Genomic DNA, 16107 nt, shown 5'->3' with positions numbered 1-16107 from the left:
GTATACTGTCTATGTGCATGGCATCCTGGAGCATGCATAGATTATGTGTAGACAGTGCCTCCTGTCATAAAAGCCACTTTTGGTACCCTGGAAGAGAGGAGGGTCCTGGAACCAATCAGGAATGAGTAGCCTAAATGTGGCAGATGTTTGCAAGCTCATCATCAGCACTAATGGGAGATGCACAGATGTGCACACATTTCTCATGGAATTCAAGTCTTGCTCAGACACATTCCAGGTACATGTGTGAGTGTGGCTAACCAGAATGTTAGAGGCAGCTGGAAATTATCTTTGGCCTGGCAGGTACTCTTAGGATCAGACTTAACTGTGGGTGTATTGCTGTCTGGCCCGTGGGGGCTTGTGCTTGGCTGACAGCAGCTTTCCACCTTAGGCAGGAATCTGACTTGACAGCAAAGTGCTGGAGGATCAAGAAGCAGACAGACACAACTTTGTTCTCAACAATTTAATGTAAAAGAATAATAAAAATGGTAGGGTTTTAATTCTTAATACATTCTTGGAATGTTGGCCTCCCAGAGAGCATTATTTCAAACAGTTGAAGAATTATCTAACTTTTCTGACTCAAAGACAGTTTGTTTAAATTTGAAAAAACTTGGTTCCATGGGGTTGTGGTAGCTAATTTATCATGAGAATTAAATATAAACATGTCCATGTCTGAGCTAACAAAGAGTAATGTGACAGAAACAGCTGGGGCAGACAGGAGAGCAAACAACCCTAATATTACTTTTCCCTTGTAACAATATTAATACTTGAACATAAATTAATTATACATTCATCATGGTGTTTTAAAACAGTCACGCCCAAATAAATTCATATCATCAAAAGATGTACACACACTATACACCTGCTTAAGCACAGCTTTTTGTCCGAAAGCTCTTGGCTACATGTTGACAGGATCCTCTGCTTCTCAAGCTAATGTAGGTCTAGCTGTCATTTTGTAGAAGACACACTGAAACTTCAAACCTCACCAAGCTGGGACTCTTGGTGTTGGAGATACCAGGACAAAACCAGTGGCTCTCAAACGTAAGCTTGCATCCCAGCCACCTGGAGGGTTTGAAAACACCCTGCTAGTTAGTCCCTGTTAATGAAGCCCCCAAATCATCTAAATCAAGAGAGTTAGATGGGGTATGATTCTGTATTTCTGACAAGTGCCCAGGAACCCCACTTGGAGAACAACTAGGCACTGAGCACCACCCCATCGCTGTTCAGTGACGCCAGCTACTGTCCACTATTCACCTGCAGGGGACAGTGTGGAGCTGGTCCTTTGACACCACTGCTCAGCATCTTGTGGTGTCAAGAGAATCTGGGCCTGGCTCACAGGGAACTTCCCTGCTAGCCTACAATGCACTTTACAACTAAAGCCATATACAGTATATTTGAAATGTTTTATTTAATGCTGAAAACCTTACCCTAGGGGACAGAGGATGTAAAATGAAAAGGCACGTCATCAAGTCGTCCTTGGAAATGAGTTGTTTTTCTTCAAAATAACTTCACTTTCACTTCCGAGCCCAAACACTCTATGAGGTAAACAGGCTCTTGTACCTCAGGGACAGGGGGCAGGGGCTGTGGTCAACTCCAGGACTCTTAAAGCAGGGTCTGGGCATGAGAACCCTGAGCAGCCGGAAGACAAACGCCTTCCTCAAGTTAAGAAGGAAGGTACCATATGAATCCTTGAAGGAAGCCCCCAGAAACAAGCTTTTCAGTCAATATGGGAAGGAGCCATTTCTGAGTTTGCTTCAAGAGCACAAACAAGCAGTGCAATGGCTCCAAGGCACAGGCAGGATGCTCTGCACTCCCCAGGACCCCTGCCAGCTGGTCCCCTGGCTCTACCCAGCGGGGGGGGGGGGGGGAGAACTAGGCCATACCCTAGCATGTCCTGTATTTAGTGAAGGGGACTCTGCAGTGGTGGTGGAAGTCTTGAGCAGCTACTGCCCCAACTCAGCACTGCACACTCAGCCTTAAACTCAGAGGGTCTTCCACATCAGGTGTACTATAGGTATAGGGGTTCACAGCAGCAAAGGGCAGCCCCCACCTGATCATGTGGCCCTCCCATTAACTGCTTTCCCAACCACAGGGACAAGAATGTGCTAAGAGAGCTTGCCCTGGCAGCCCAGGTTGGGCTGAGCTAAGATGAAGCAAGCGCAGTTGAGGGCCTGGAATGGCTGCTGTTAGGTAAGTGGAAGCTCATGTGGTCACTGTGTGCAAATGAGGGGCTCATCTTAAATGGCTCAGTGGGGAGCGGGCCTGGTGGTAATCTCTGGCCTCCACAGCAGAGGGTTCTGTGCACAGCCTGCCTCCCGGTAAAGTGCGGTGTGCCGGGGCTGTGCTTGGGGTACCGACTGGGGGGCAGCAGTGGGCTCAGTGAAGGGATGCCAACAGCCCACCTGAGTAAAGCTTGTGTCACCAGGAAAAAGCTGATGGCAGGAACACACAGCTTGGCTCCCACAGCATAACAGCTTCTAAACCCAAAGGGGGGGAAGGCTCATAAAATAAATGGAACTAGTCCACGGTGGGGACAGTCTTCAGATGGACACAAAGGCAAGCCGTCTTCTGAAAGGATTATCTTAGGACTAAGAAAGACACATGTTTTTCTCCCCACGAGTCAATTTAAGACTGCTACTATTGCTTCTTCCAGAGGGTCATGAAAAAATTTAAGCCTTGAAAAAAGAATTCAATTTGTTTAAAAGAGCAACAATGTTGGGGTGGGGACCCCCAGGTCATTTGGCTCACAAGCTGCTTTAGCATCATCTGGCCTCAGGAAGCATCCCTGGATATCCACCCACTTTCTGTGAGGAAATTTAAAATCCTTTTCTTTAGGACCTTGTCCAGATAACTGGGAAGGCGACTTTTAGAGGGGATCCCTTGTCGCTTTTGGAGGTGATCTTTAATTATAATAGTCTTCACAGTCACGTAGCGTGCAGGACTCAAGTTCAAAGAGCTACAGAGAACCTTCTCCCGATCTGACAGCAGCTCAAACCCAGGAAGGTTCTCAATGGCTGCAAACTCACCGTCTTTGCCATCTTCCTTCCCCCTTTTGGAGCTGGCCAGGTTTTTGTTCTCCTTCCTCCTCTCCCGTTTGTGTCTGGCAGCCTCATACTCAGCTGACTCTTCCATCTTTGTAATGCCATTTCGCCGGTACCGCTGCAACTCTCTGATCTTGGCGCGAAGCATCTTCTCCTTGTGCATGTTTTCAAATAAATCGTCAAATTCTTTGCAGGACATGAACTGGTAGAGTGGCCGCAGCTTCAGCCGCAGCTCCTTCTCCTCCTTGGTGATCTTTCGTTTTAGTGTCTTCTCCTTCTCCTTCTTGTCCTTGCCTAGGAAGGCCGGCACCAGGTTATAGTCACGGGCAATGTTCTTCCGGCGCTGCCTTTCCTTCAGCTTCCGCACATACATGTCTACATGGGCACGCTTGAGCTCGATCTCCACATCATCATCATCATAGTTCACAGAGAGCCCACTGATGAGCGTCTCAGCATCCTGGTCATACTCGATCTCATAGTCATCACGCAGTGGCATGTAGCCCAGCTGTTGCTGCTCAGCTACAGAGATGTCCAGTGGGGGCAAAGGAGTGGTGAGGCTAGGTGAGAGAGGGCCCCCGCTGGGGCAGGTATGATCTGTCACCCGGTTGGGGATGGTGTCAGGGATGCAGGCTTTGCCCAAGTTCCCATGGATGTACATGCTGACATAATGCTCCATCACTTCCTGGGGAGTCCTTGAAGCACCAACATGCGCAGCCATGTCTTCCTATAACGACAAAAGCCAAACCACTTCACTCAAGTTCTCCTCATATTCTCACAGTTTTACTTGGGCTACTTCCTATCAGTGTTGTTATTTGTCACACACACACACACACACACACTATCCCCCCAAATATGTTCAGATATGCATTCCAACCAAATTGACACTGACAGCACTTACAGAGATGTACCCAAGAGGTAAGATCCAGAGCCACCGACTTGTTCAAGGCTATGTGGGAACTTGTGACAAAGCTGGGATGAAAACTCCTAAAAGTCATTCTTCATTCCCTGGCTTCTTAAAAAGAAACTCAGCCATGTGCTATTGTCCATTTTACCCATTGCAAACCCTGAAGAGCACTTGAAGATAGTCTGGAATTACAGAGCACACTTTTTCACTCAGACTGGACAGTAGACTGGCCAAGTTGTCCACAGGGCAAAGCAAGTCCATGCAGCATGACAACAAAGGACACTGTTTCTTGCTGCAGCTCTAGGGCAAAAGGGGTCAGGACTCTTCGCATTGTTGCAGCCTTGGGTTCTGGAAGCTAAGCTTGTTCCTCTCTTAGTGGCTATGGATGATAGGCACGCAGAGGCTAACTGCAGTGCTACCACCGCTGAAAACACTCTCCACGCCTGCAAGAGAGGAAACTAAATGGCTCCCTCAATCTTTTCCTTTTGCCAAGAGGCCTCTTCCTTAAAGTCAACCACTAAAGCCACTTCAGAAAGTAATTGCTCAAAATGCACACTCATTTCCTGGCTGCTGTTCTCAACAACTAGTCCCAGAACCAGCAACACCTCTTTGAGCTGCAGGTTATACACAGCGCTGTGAGGGGCAAGTTGCTTAGGGCCCCAAATGGTCATGCCTAATACAGTCTCTGTGCCCTGCTGGCCAGTTGGAGCTGATGGCTGTCTTGATAAGCTAGGTGCTGTGGGAGGTAAAGAGGCCCAACTCAGCTGAGCGGCCCTCCATCTGGACCTTTTCTGGGACATACACCTAGAGCGGGACCCTTCCCACCAGCCTGAGACACTGTAGGTTAAACTTAACAAAGCAGAATGAAGAAGGCAGGTCTGAGACAAGACACAGGTGCAGCTTCACTTGAGACTTATAAAGAGAAAAGTAAAGACTACAGCAAGGGATATACTCTGGTCTCTGGGAGAAATTATATGACTCCAACATTTTATTTATTTATTTGGTTGGTTGGTTGGTTTTGTGAGACAGGGTTTCTCTGTATATCTTTTAGATCCTGTCCTAGAACTCGCTCTGTAGACCAGGCTGGCCTTCAACTCACAGAGATCTGCCTGCCTCTGCCTCCCAAATGCTGGGATTAAAAGCATGCACCACCACCACCACCTGGTATAACTCCAACTTTAAATGTCACTATTAGCTTCACCCCTTCTTGTTTCTCTCAGGAAGCATTCTAAAAAGTCAAAGCATGACTATGCCTGGCTCCTGCTGCTCTTAGCAGAGCCTCTGATCCTGTCTAGCAAAGAAACAACCACACTCAGGCCTGGCAGGTTTCCTTAGAGATGGTCCTCCAGGCCTTGGTGAGAAGGTCCAGGAATGGCCTCTCACCTGCAAAGATTTGCACACACATGTGCTTTTGCTACAGAGGCCAGAGGATGACATCAGGTCTATTCCTTAATCACTCTCCACTTTCTCTGGTCTCTTATGGAACTTAGAAGTCACTCATTCAGTTCAATTTACTGACCAATGAGCCCAAGGGTCTCAGCTCCTCAGCCGCGTTGGGAGGCACAAGCACAGCACCCAAGGCCAGGCAGTCTGTGATCTACATCATTAGTCCTGCTACTCGCTACTCAGAACAATCAGGTTCACTGGAAGTTTCTCTCTCTCTCTCTCTCTCTCTCTCTCTCTCTCTCTCTCTCTCTCTCTCTCTCTCTCTCTCTCTCTCTCTCTCTCTCTCTCTCTCTGTGTGTGTGTGTGTGTGTGTGTTCTAAGCCCCCATTCTTCCAAGACTTTCCTTCTGGCTCCACCTCCTATTCCCTTCACTCTTGCTGCCTCCTCTTAGGGATTTTGTTGGAGTCCAGTTAAATTAACAGGCAAAAGTACCTATATACACCGTCTCACTGAGACCTCACAGCTGCACCCAGGAGAGCAGAGCTCTCACTACCCACAATTCAAGGTCAATAAGCCTTTGGGTGAGCTACCACAGGGCACATGGCCAGTTGACACTCTGCAGCTCAAATTCAGCAGGCTGGCTAGGAACGTTGCCTATCACCAAGTGCTAATCACCCTGGGCCTCCCACGCTTGTCAATACAGCATGTGCTGAGGAGTCTGCCTCATGCGATTGCTGGCACTATGAGCACACGGGGCAAGGCTGGACTACCAGCCACTGCTTCTTCCTGTTTCAGTCGGCTCTCAAAGAAGCTCCACAGGATGGCAGCTCCTAACTTAGACTGGTGGAAGGGTGCTACACACAAAGCTTCTGAGCTCCCAGCACCTTGCCTGGGGCAGGCAACTTTGACTCGGGAGGGCCTCACAATTTCCTTCCTGTCCTTCCTCTTCAGTAGACAACCCGGCCACAACCCAGCTGACACTTAACTCCATTGTTGTCTTTATTCTCCCAGCAGCTGAACTGTGAGGAACAAAGCAGGCTGAGGTTGGCCATGACCAGGGGCTGGACTTTGGAATAGGAGAATGTGTGCTCTGGCCCACCCTTCAAATGAAGGAGTTTCTAAAGAGGCAGAAACCAAAGGCAGCCCCCTTTCCTGGGGAGGTGCGGTAAGGGGCTGCCAGGAGGAAACAGGAAACATAATCCACCTAAAAGCATTCTGAAGCCACCCAGGGGAAGGGCAGGTACAAAGCACTGATCACAGCATCCTGTGAAGTACTTCTAGGCAGTTCTACCTCATTCTCCTCACCACCAGATGGTAAGTGCCAGCTGGACAAAGCTGCTGTCAGCCTCATCAGCCCGCCATGAGCTCTCATGGCGAAGTCATTGCTGCACCTGCTACTCCATCATGGCCCTGTGAACCCTCAAATCAGACTCTCCCAGAATCTTGAGAGGGGCAGCAGGATAATGTGGCCAGGAAAAGGCAGACCAGGCCACTAGCAGCTTCCTAGACTGGCAGGCTAGCTCAGCCTGTTATACAAAGGGACATCTAGATAGGACTTTTCTTCCTGCCTCACAGGACATAGCTGGCCCTTGAGATGTTCAACTCACACTGCTATTCTGGGATATTAGACAACCTTGAAACCTCATTTCCTTCGGCACTGCTCCTGGTCTCTTCTGTGTTTACTGCACTCCCCAGGTTGTTCTGATTCAGCTAACATTTGGGAGCCAGTGTCTACATGATCCTACCCAAGGTCTTTCCTCCTTTAGTCTGTCCTTATCATCTCTACCAACCCTTCTGTCAGACGCACAGGCTGGCGACACATTCCTTCTACTAACTCCTACAGCCCTCTGCCCTGATGTAATGGTTTGAAAGAAATAACCCCCACAGGGAATGGCACTAGTAGGTGGTGTGGTTTTGTTGGAGTAGGTATGGCCTTGTTGGAGGAAGTGTGTCACTGTGGAGGTGGGCTTTGAGGTCTCATAAATGTTTAAGTCACGCCCAGTGGTTCAGTCCACTTCCTGTTACCCTTTGATCAAGATGTAACCAGCACCATGTCTGCCTGCACACCTCCATTCCTGCCATGACGATACTAGACCAAACCTCTGAAAATATAAGTCACACCAATTAAATGGTTTTTTTTGGGGGGGGGGGTTGGGGTTTTTTGTTTGTTTTTTAAAATAAGAGTAGCCATGGTCATGGTGTCTCTTCACAGCAACAGAACCCCTAACTAAGTAAGCCACCTGGTGAAAAGGCAGATGGTCCTATAGCCTTTTTAGGTCCCTGAGATCCTATAGATGACAAGTCAGTGTCTGGTTGGTACCTGGCACCAGCAGGTCTGTGCTAGGCTGTCATTGTCCCAGTGAGACATGAACCACAAACACCTGGGCCCAGACTCTAGCTGGGCTCATCCTTCAGTACATTTGCTTTTCATCAGTAAGTGGGGAGCATCAGAATTTGGGAAACTGTAAGAGTGAGGAAACAATGCAACATGTCTGCCTTGCGACCTGGAACTAGGAACTAGGCATCAGCCTTCACACCCCATCACAGCCCTGTCTGGCATCTAGCACAAGGAGTGGGAAACAGCTTTTAATACTCCAACCACACACTGGCTGGGGCTTAAGGCTTTTCCAGTCATGACTATTGTCAAGCTTGCATGCGACACCCCACAGGAAGAGGCCTCATCTTCAGCCTTCCACTTGGGGCAAGCCAGCTTTGGCCTAGCTCACAAACACAACCAACTCCTAGAACACAAAATACCTCCTTCCTCTACGCCACCTTCCCACCCACACAAAATACCTCCTTCCTCTACGCCACCTTCCCACCCACACAAAATACCTCCTTCCTCTACGCCACCTTCCCACCCACACAGTTTTTTTCCAGTCCTTCTCACCACTGGACGTGGAGTCTACTCACCCACACTGCAAGGTCACAGCTGTCCTAGCAGTGTCTCTCCAAATGGGCTAGCACGTAGCAGATTGTTGAGCACATGCCAGCGGAGAGGAATGAACAAACGATGCAGCAATCCACAGACTGGGCATGTCAACTGTCATCTAAAGAAGGAAGAAGTACTACCCAGGCTACTCCACCTGTCCCTAGGCAGGAGAACCTCTCCACTGGTTCCTCTTACTACATCCAAAACTACATAAGCTGGCCAAGCCCACTTCCCTCTACTGGATGCCCCTGGAGAGGAGCTGGTCCTCTCAAACTGCCTCCTCTCTGACAGTTTAGTGTCTTTACAGCCAGGTAACAAAATTGGCGATTCATCTACCAAAGGCTCTAATCACCCTGAACCTCTGCATGTCTACATGTCTGTGTTCACACGTTCCAGAGGTCCTGCATCATCCAACCAGCAGAGTCCACCACAATGCAGCTGTCTGGAGGCTCTGAGCACCCTGGCAGGCCTGACCTATGTGTATTGTTGAGGGCCACCCATCCCTTTCCTCATTCAATCTCCCTACTATGGTATCCTCCCTTCTGTGACTTTTCTGCAGTACAGATCCCAATTAGACCCCGTGTAAGCTTTCTGATAGTACCACACCACCAACAGCACCAGTAAGCTTCTGGTCTCCAACTTAATGCTTTTAGTGCTGCAGTGGAGCCCAGACTATAATTACACCTAGCCATCATGTGCAAAGCTATAAAGTTCTTGGCAAGCGGCTTAGGTTCTCACAGTTGCTGTTTTTTAATTGCAAAGTAGAACATAAATTCACCCTGCAGTGTTGCTTGTGCAAGTCATATCACTTGTGTACATAAAGGGTACTGCACAGAGCTGGCACAGGCTCGACACAGGTCCATACTGGGACATACTTCTGTGTAATAGCATACAAGCTCAAAAAAGAACCTCATATCCAAGCTGTGGTACCTCTAGTGAAGAAAACAAGGCTCAGAGGAGTAAGGCAACTGGCCTAAGAGAGCACGGGGAGCGGGGTCACAGAGCCTCCTCTATCCTGTGTGAGGATCAGTGGTGCATCTCTCAGACTAGCAGCCAAGCCCCAAGACTCTTCCCTTTGGGCTTTACTTCTTCTAAAGCTGATTCTGGGCCTCATGAGAACCGGCATGAGCTCCTCTAGCCTTAAAGCGCTGCTTTAGAAGAGGCCTTCCCCACCCAGCGTTCATTCATCCCCATTTTACATGCTTTATTTCCTGGGCGCTGTCTGCTTCTGACTGCTGCATGAATGGAGCACAAACACTAGTTGAAGTATGGACTCTACAGTCCAAGATTTCTTTTCTTTAATAGAATAAACTGTGATATAGAACAAAAACCATCACATTGAAGTTGGACAAGGCAAACCAAAAAAGGAAAAGAGCCCCAAGAAAAGTCACAAGAATCGGTGACCCACTAATTCACACAACTCAGGAGTCCCATAAAAACGCTAACCTGAAAGCTATGATATATACACAGAGGACCTGGTGCAGACCCACGCTGGCTCTGTGCTTGCTGCTTCAGAGAGTTTATAGGAGCTTTTGCTTACTTGATCAGAGGGCCTTCCCCTCCAGCTCTTACACTTTTTCTGTCCCCTCTCCCACAGGGTTCCCTGAGAATAGCCCAAGTTTCAAGAGCTAAAGCGAGCTCAGTGCTGCGCTCCCTGAAACTAGTACTTTCACTCTTTCCAGTGGCTGCTGTGGAGGTAAGTGCTAGGGGGGCGTGAGGGAGGAAAGTCTCTCTGCAGCGGTGACATGCAAGGACAAAGGTCAGCAGGGAGTCCTGACTAGAGTGAAAAAGCACTTCAGGCAGAAGAGAGGAAAACTGGTCAAGGGTAGAAGCGTGAGAACCACAGACACAGGCAACCATAGGCGTTGTCAGGCCTTGCAGTATACTCTAAGTAGAGCTGGAAGTTAGTTGCTGAGGGCCAAAGAGACGCAGTTTATGTTTTAAGAGTCCTGTGTTGGTGAGAGCAGGACTCTAGAACAAAAGGAGAAAGCAGGTAAACCATGAGAAGTGGTCACAGCAAGAGGTAAATGCCAAAGCGGTTCAGGTCACAATCGGCAGCTACAGCCTGCACAGTTTTTAAACAGGTGACAGCTGACCAATTGGAGGTGGATGATGGCTTTAAGTTGGCTCTGAAGCTGAGGACAAAGTGAGACTAGGTCATCAAGGGCAATCAGGTAGAGAGGGATGGATGCCATCAGGTAAGAGACAAGCTCCAGGAACAGAGCAAACAAATGCAACATTTTCAGCTCTGAGGCTCTTCTTCAGGGTGCTTGATAAGTACAAAGCAAATGCTCACTACAAAACAAACTCCACTTCTAGACAAAGCAAACATGTTTTCTGGAGAGCAGGAGTCATGGGGTTGGCCATAGGAAAAGCATCTGGAGAGCAGAACCTTAGGTGGGGAGGTGGGTCCAGAAGGTCACTCACTGTGTGATAACCTGGAATAGGAGGGCAGTATGACTGGAGTAGGGAAGCTCAGAGAAGCAGGACCCTACCATACTGGGGAAGAGTCTGGACAGGGGAGGGTCAGGCTTAGCTCCCTGCTTCTCTGAAAACTTGAAGATGCTACATGTGCCAGGTGGTAATGGTGACAATGCAGACAGAGCTCTTCCCTAATACAGGTGAGGAATAGAAGGAGACAACAACCAGGAGCCCAGTGCACTACCTGGCTGGCACACCAGCGCCCTTTGCCACCACCAAGTCACCTCTATAGAAACTTGACCACTAGTAAGCAGACCCCTGGCTCCTTGTCTCCTCAGAAAGACGCCTTTGTTCATTCTTTAGTGACCACCCATCACACCATGTCCTGGGTGCTGTAGAGAGCAAGAATTAAACAAGACACTGGTATCCACAGAGAACCCTAGCACTGGGCACGTGCTGACACCCACAGAAAAGCACACGAAGCCCTGAATGCAGACTAAGTGCATGCAGGATGGGCAGCCCAGGCTTCTGGTCTTCCTCATCACTGTGCCCAGGAGAACCCAACCCTACCAGGGATCTCAGTAGGCACCGTGGGGTCTAGCTTGCTGCCATCTGGCTCGAGAAGCTTGGCAAGGCACAAGGCCTGCCCTCCGCCCGTGTTCAATGCACACCTTCTGAGGACGAGTGTGAAGGGCAGACAGCTCCATGTCAGGGCCATAGGTCAAGGCCCTTGCTCTACCAGCTGTGTGGCCGCAGGCACCCAACATTCTCCGGGCAATCCCGCCCGGCCACCTGCGGCCCTCCGCAGTGTGCACCCAGCCAGCCAGCCATGCCCTCCTTCTAGCTAGGGCCCGCCGCTCACCCAGTTGCCGAAGCCGAACTGCTCGATGGCGTCCAACAGCAGCTGCTCCTCGCGGCTGGTCCAGCCGCCCTCCGCCTCAGGCCCCCAGAGAGTGAATCGTCCGCCGTCCACCAGCTGGTAGCCGTGGTAGCGGCGGTGGTGGCCGATCTCCGCGCCAGCCGAGAAGCACTCGGGGCACAGCTCGATGTCCTGGCACTCGGTGCAGCGGAAGCGCAGCGGGCTCACCTCGGCCAGGCAGTACACGCAGTACTTCTTGCCCAGCTCCGCCATCTTCCCCCGCTCACCCGCCGCCCGGCCCGCAGCCGCCGCGCCTCCGGCCGTCAGCGCCCCACCGCCTGCCGGGCCCACCGAGCCCACCGCGTCCGCGCTGCTGCCGGCCGCTGCCACGGCCGCCCCCGCCCAGGCGCCGCCGGAGCCCGCCAGGCGGACCGCGTCCCGCCTCAGCACGCAGGCGCCCTCCGGCCCGGCCCGGCCGCCGCCGCCGACGCCGCCGACGCCGCTGTCTCCCCGCCGCATCGCGCAGGCGCCTCGCGCGCGCCCCCTCGCGGGCAGCCGAACCTCCGCTCTGCGCCTGCGTGCCGCCGCCTCCCTCCGCCTTACGGGCTCACTCAGCCGCAAGGCCCCGCCCCAAGCCTGACAGCCGGCGAGGCGCAAAACGGAAGCCGGTCGTGTGCGCCACACCTCTCGAGAGCCAGCGACCAATCAGCGCCAAGTTTCACCTGTTCGTGGCCCTTTATTGGTTTAATATTGCTGGGAGGCGGCAAGAAAGGGAAGGCGGGCGACCAATCGCGGGGCTCACCGCGCGCGCCCTGGTTGCCCCGGGAAACCTAACAGCAGGCAGTAGCGGTCCTCAGACCCGAAGACAGTGGGTCCAGCATGGACAGCCACGACGGGGACACCGAGGGCGAAGGTGGAGCCGAGCAAGGCCTGCAGCCATCCGAGATCAAGGTCAGCTCCGAACCTCAGACCACTGCTGACACTGCGGAGCCGGGGCCGGAGCCGGGGCCGGAGCCGGGGCCGGAGCCGGGACCGGAGCCGGGGCCGGAGCCGGGACCGGAGCCGGGACCGGAGCCGGAGACCCAGCCGGAGACCCAGCCGGAGACCCAGCCGGAAACCCAGCCGGTTTCGGACGGCCCCAAAGCAGAGGCTTCGGAGGGGAGCGATGGTGCGCATGTCGAGGTCCTAGAAAGTCTGGAGGCCGCCGAGGCTACAGGCGAGGCAGTAGAGGCCGCGAGCGAGGCCGTGTCCCAAGAGGCAGAGAGTCTGCCAGAGCCCCAGCCCGAGACTGGGCGGGAGTCCAAGGAACTGGACGAGGACGAAGACGAAGAAGACGACGAAGATGACGAGGACGAGGACGAGGAACCCGACCGGCCGGAGAAGCAGAAGGACAAGGTGAAGAGGGGGAAGAGCAAGGAGTCACGGTTCCGGCCCTCACTGCCGCTGACCACGATCGTCGAAGAGGCGGCTGCTCCAGCCCCACGGGCAGAGAAAGAGAAAGCGAAGGAGTCTGAGCAGAAGGGAGGTAGCGAGGATTTCGAGGCGATAGGTCGAGAACGACGCAAGAAAAGCAAAGAAGAGCATCTTCTCACTGAATTGGAGGAGGAGGAGGAAGAGGAAGAGGAAGAGAAGGACTACGACGACTTCGAGTGGTCTGCGGATGTTCGGAAGCTGCAAGAGCAGCAGCTGCGTGGGGAGCTAGTGGACCAGTATCATGCCCTGCTGGTGGAGCGGAACCGATACCAGCGCTACAATCTGTACCTACAGCAGAAGATCTCCGATACGCTACGCAAGAAGGGCCTGGAACCAGCTGAGCCTGCGGACAAGAGTGCGGAACCAGATTCTCCGGAGAAAGAGCAAGCATACTTGCGCTATCTGGCCATGCTGGAGGAATTGAAGAAACAAGAGGCGGACGACCTAGAGTGGTACCGCGAGGAGGTGCGTGAGCTGAAGCACCAGTGCCAGGAGAAGCAGGCCAGGGTGGAGAAAGAGTGGCGGCGCTTCCAGACCCTCAAGAAGCAGGTGGTGATGCAGGTCATGGGCAGCTGCCGCATGCGCGGTGGGCGCCAGGCGGCTCTGAGAGAGGTGGAACAGATCCAGGCGCTGGAGGATAAAAAGGAGAAGGAGATGAGCGCCTTGCGCCTCGAGAACGTGCAGCTGAAGCAGAGCCTGGTACACTTTGAAACCAGGATGAAGGCCCAGGAGGACTTGGCTGAGGGACTGCTCCTCATCGACTTTGAACAGCTCAAAATTGAGAACCAGACCTTCAACGAGAAAGTCGAGGAACGAAACGAAGAACTTCTAAAACTGCGCACTAAGGTGACCAGCAACGTGCAGATAATAACCCACGTGAAGGAAAAACTGTCTTTCATAGACACGGAGAATTCATGCAAAAAGGCACAACTTTTGGAAATCGAGACCCAGGTGGCCCTAGGAAGAGACCTATTGACAAAGACAAAGCAAGCCCGAGACAGCCTGCGAACTGACAACGTCAAACTAAATCAGAAATGTGGGCTTCTGGGTAAGGAATCACTCCTCCGAGACTTAGAAGAAAAAGTGGATAAGACAAAATTTCTCAACAGGCGTCTGGAATCCCTGAAGCGCCATCATGCGGGGCTCACCTTGTCCTGCAAAGGGGTGAAGCAAAAGATCAGGGAAGCCAAAGCATTCCTCCCCTCTTGACAGGACAGCTGGCAAAACCTCCAAAACTCTAGAAACTTTGTCCCCGACTCTCTTCAGCCCTCCTATAGTCATTCTAAGCGACTTGGGATGCAACTTTATTTTTGTCATTGCCAGCTTCCAAATTCCTGCTGAACACATCGGGTTACCAGTAGTTCTACATGAGGTTAAGTAAAATATATCTAAAGAGAGAAAGTGGGGTGATTAAACTGACAAATGAAGAAAAGCCTTTCTGGCCAAGCAGTCCCATCGTCTACAGGGGTATTAAAACTGTTCCTTGTCCACATATAAGAATGATTTAAAGCTTCAACCAGTGGCCAAGGTACAGAAAACCCCCATGCACTGGTCTGATCACTGTCTTCTTTGTACGAATTAAACTATCATCTTGAATTAGCTCACAAATTCCCTTCATCTCTCTGGGTGGGTGTGTGGGCATGTGGAGACAGCTCTTGCTCCTCACCTTGATTTTTCTGAGACAGGGTCTCTTACTCAACCAGGAGCTTGCATTTTCAGTTAGACTGTCCAGCAGGACGATGATCCTGGGATGTGCCTGTCCCTGTCCCCCAGCATAGGGGTTACAGGCATGCAAGGCCAAGTCTGGCTTTTTTATGTGGGTGTTGGGGATTTGAATTCAGATCCTCATGCTTTCAAACAAGTACTCTTACCTTCTGAGCCATAACCTGTCATCAACAACCTGGCTGTTGCCATTACATAACCCTCTTTCTTTAAATGACACAATTTTGTTTGCTAAAGTATATTGGCTTTGAAGTCAATAAAATGTAAAATCCTTTTTATGACTTCCATGGCTTGAACACACTTGACATGAAACCATTCAAATGCATTACTGATGATAGTTCAAGAACTGATTTCTTACACACACACACACACACACACACACACACACACACAGTTGTTATAGTTTGGGTTTTTCCTCTACTCTGTCCATCAAGGTCATAATGAAGCAGTTAGTTACTGCAACTGCAATGTTTTCTTTGTAGCTCCAACATCAGAGGGACCCTGGATTCTGCAGTTGTGGAGGCCCCCAAGTGAAACTAGCAGTGGCACTAGAAGTGACAAGGTTTTTCATTGTAATAATGTCCTTCAGTGTTTTGATTAATTCAGCTGATTTCTACCCATCAGCTAACCAACTGAATGCTCCCTCATGAACCTTGAACAAGGTCACTAAAGTTAGCATGCCCTAAGTTGCAAATATGTCCTAACTAACAATTATCTAATAAGTCACCAGTGGGCCCTCAATCACAACACCTTATGCAGGGATTACAACTAATTACAAGACACCCTTCATTTTTGATTACCTCCCCATGTGGTTCTAATTAGATTCAGCATGAGTGCTTGTTCATGAAAATTTTATCAAGTAGTTCACGGCCTGAAAAATTTTTAAGTTGATATGCATGAGAAGTGTCCCCTTCAGTATCAAAGGAGGGTCTTTAACTTAGCCACCTACTCAGGGGCAGCCTAAGGTATTGGTGACTTGTTACAATTTTGGTGACTTGCTGCAGTTAAGATTCTTTAATTATATAAGTAGAAAGAGGTTTGTGTAAGTTCATCCACAGATAATAATTTAGGGGTTTAACACTGGTATGAGTTACCTGTCCAAAAAGTATGTATTAAATCCCTGTATTTAACCTCAGAAGGTTCCAGGGTGCAAGTGATACATGCCATAAAAGGAAAGCATCTTGGAGCACATGAGCTGTGTAGTGACTGGTCCAGCTACCTTTCAAATTATCCTTAGTTTTACTTTAATAATCAATGGCAAAATATGTGCATATTTTAATAAAATTGCACTATTTAGTTTTGGTTTTGTCTTGTTTTCAAGACAGGGTTTCCTGAGTAGCACTGGCTGTTTTAGAACTATCCCTATAGACCA

The 16107-nt window shown here is 50.5% G+C and overlaps 2 protein-coding genes across 2 annotated transcripts; one reads left to right on the top strand and one right to left on the bottom strand.

Moving 5' to 3' along the window:
* Positions 1-445: 445 nt before the first annotated feature.
* Positions 446-11908, bottom strand: Tada2b (transcriptional adaptor 2B). Its single transcript, XM_038341566.1, has 2 exons — positions 11544-11908; positions 446-3762 (listed from the first exon to the last, which is right to left on the bottom strand). The coding sequence occupies exons 1-2, from the start codon at positions 11811-11813 to the stop codon at positions 2770-2772; spliced, it is 1263 nt and encodes a 420-aa protein (XP_038197494.1). The 5' UTR covers positions 11814-11908; the 3' UTR covers positions 446-2769.
* Positions 11909-12419: 511 nt separating this feature from the next.
* Ccdc96 (coiled-coil domain containing 96) lies at positions 12420-14608 on the top strand. Its single transcript, XM_038313160.1, has 2 exons — positions 12420-12582; positions 12649-14608. Exons 1-2 carry the CDS (start codon positions 12420-12422, stop codon positions 14220-14222), a joined length of 1737 nt encoding a protein of 578 aa, XP_038169088.1. The 3' UTR covers positions 14223-14608.
* Positions 14609-16107: the final 1499 nt, after the last annotated feature.

This window comes from Arvicola amphibius, chromosome 1, assembly GCF_903992535.2.
Source record: "Arvicola amphibius chromosome 1, mArvAmp1.2, whole genome shotgun sequence".
NCBI classification, from domain to species: Eukaryota; Metazoa; Chordata; class Mammalia; order Rodentia; family Cricetidae; genus Arvicola; species Arvicola amphibius.
Note: the sequence above shows the minus strand (reverse complement) of the source record. Positions and strands in the feature narration are given on the sequence as shown.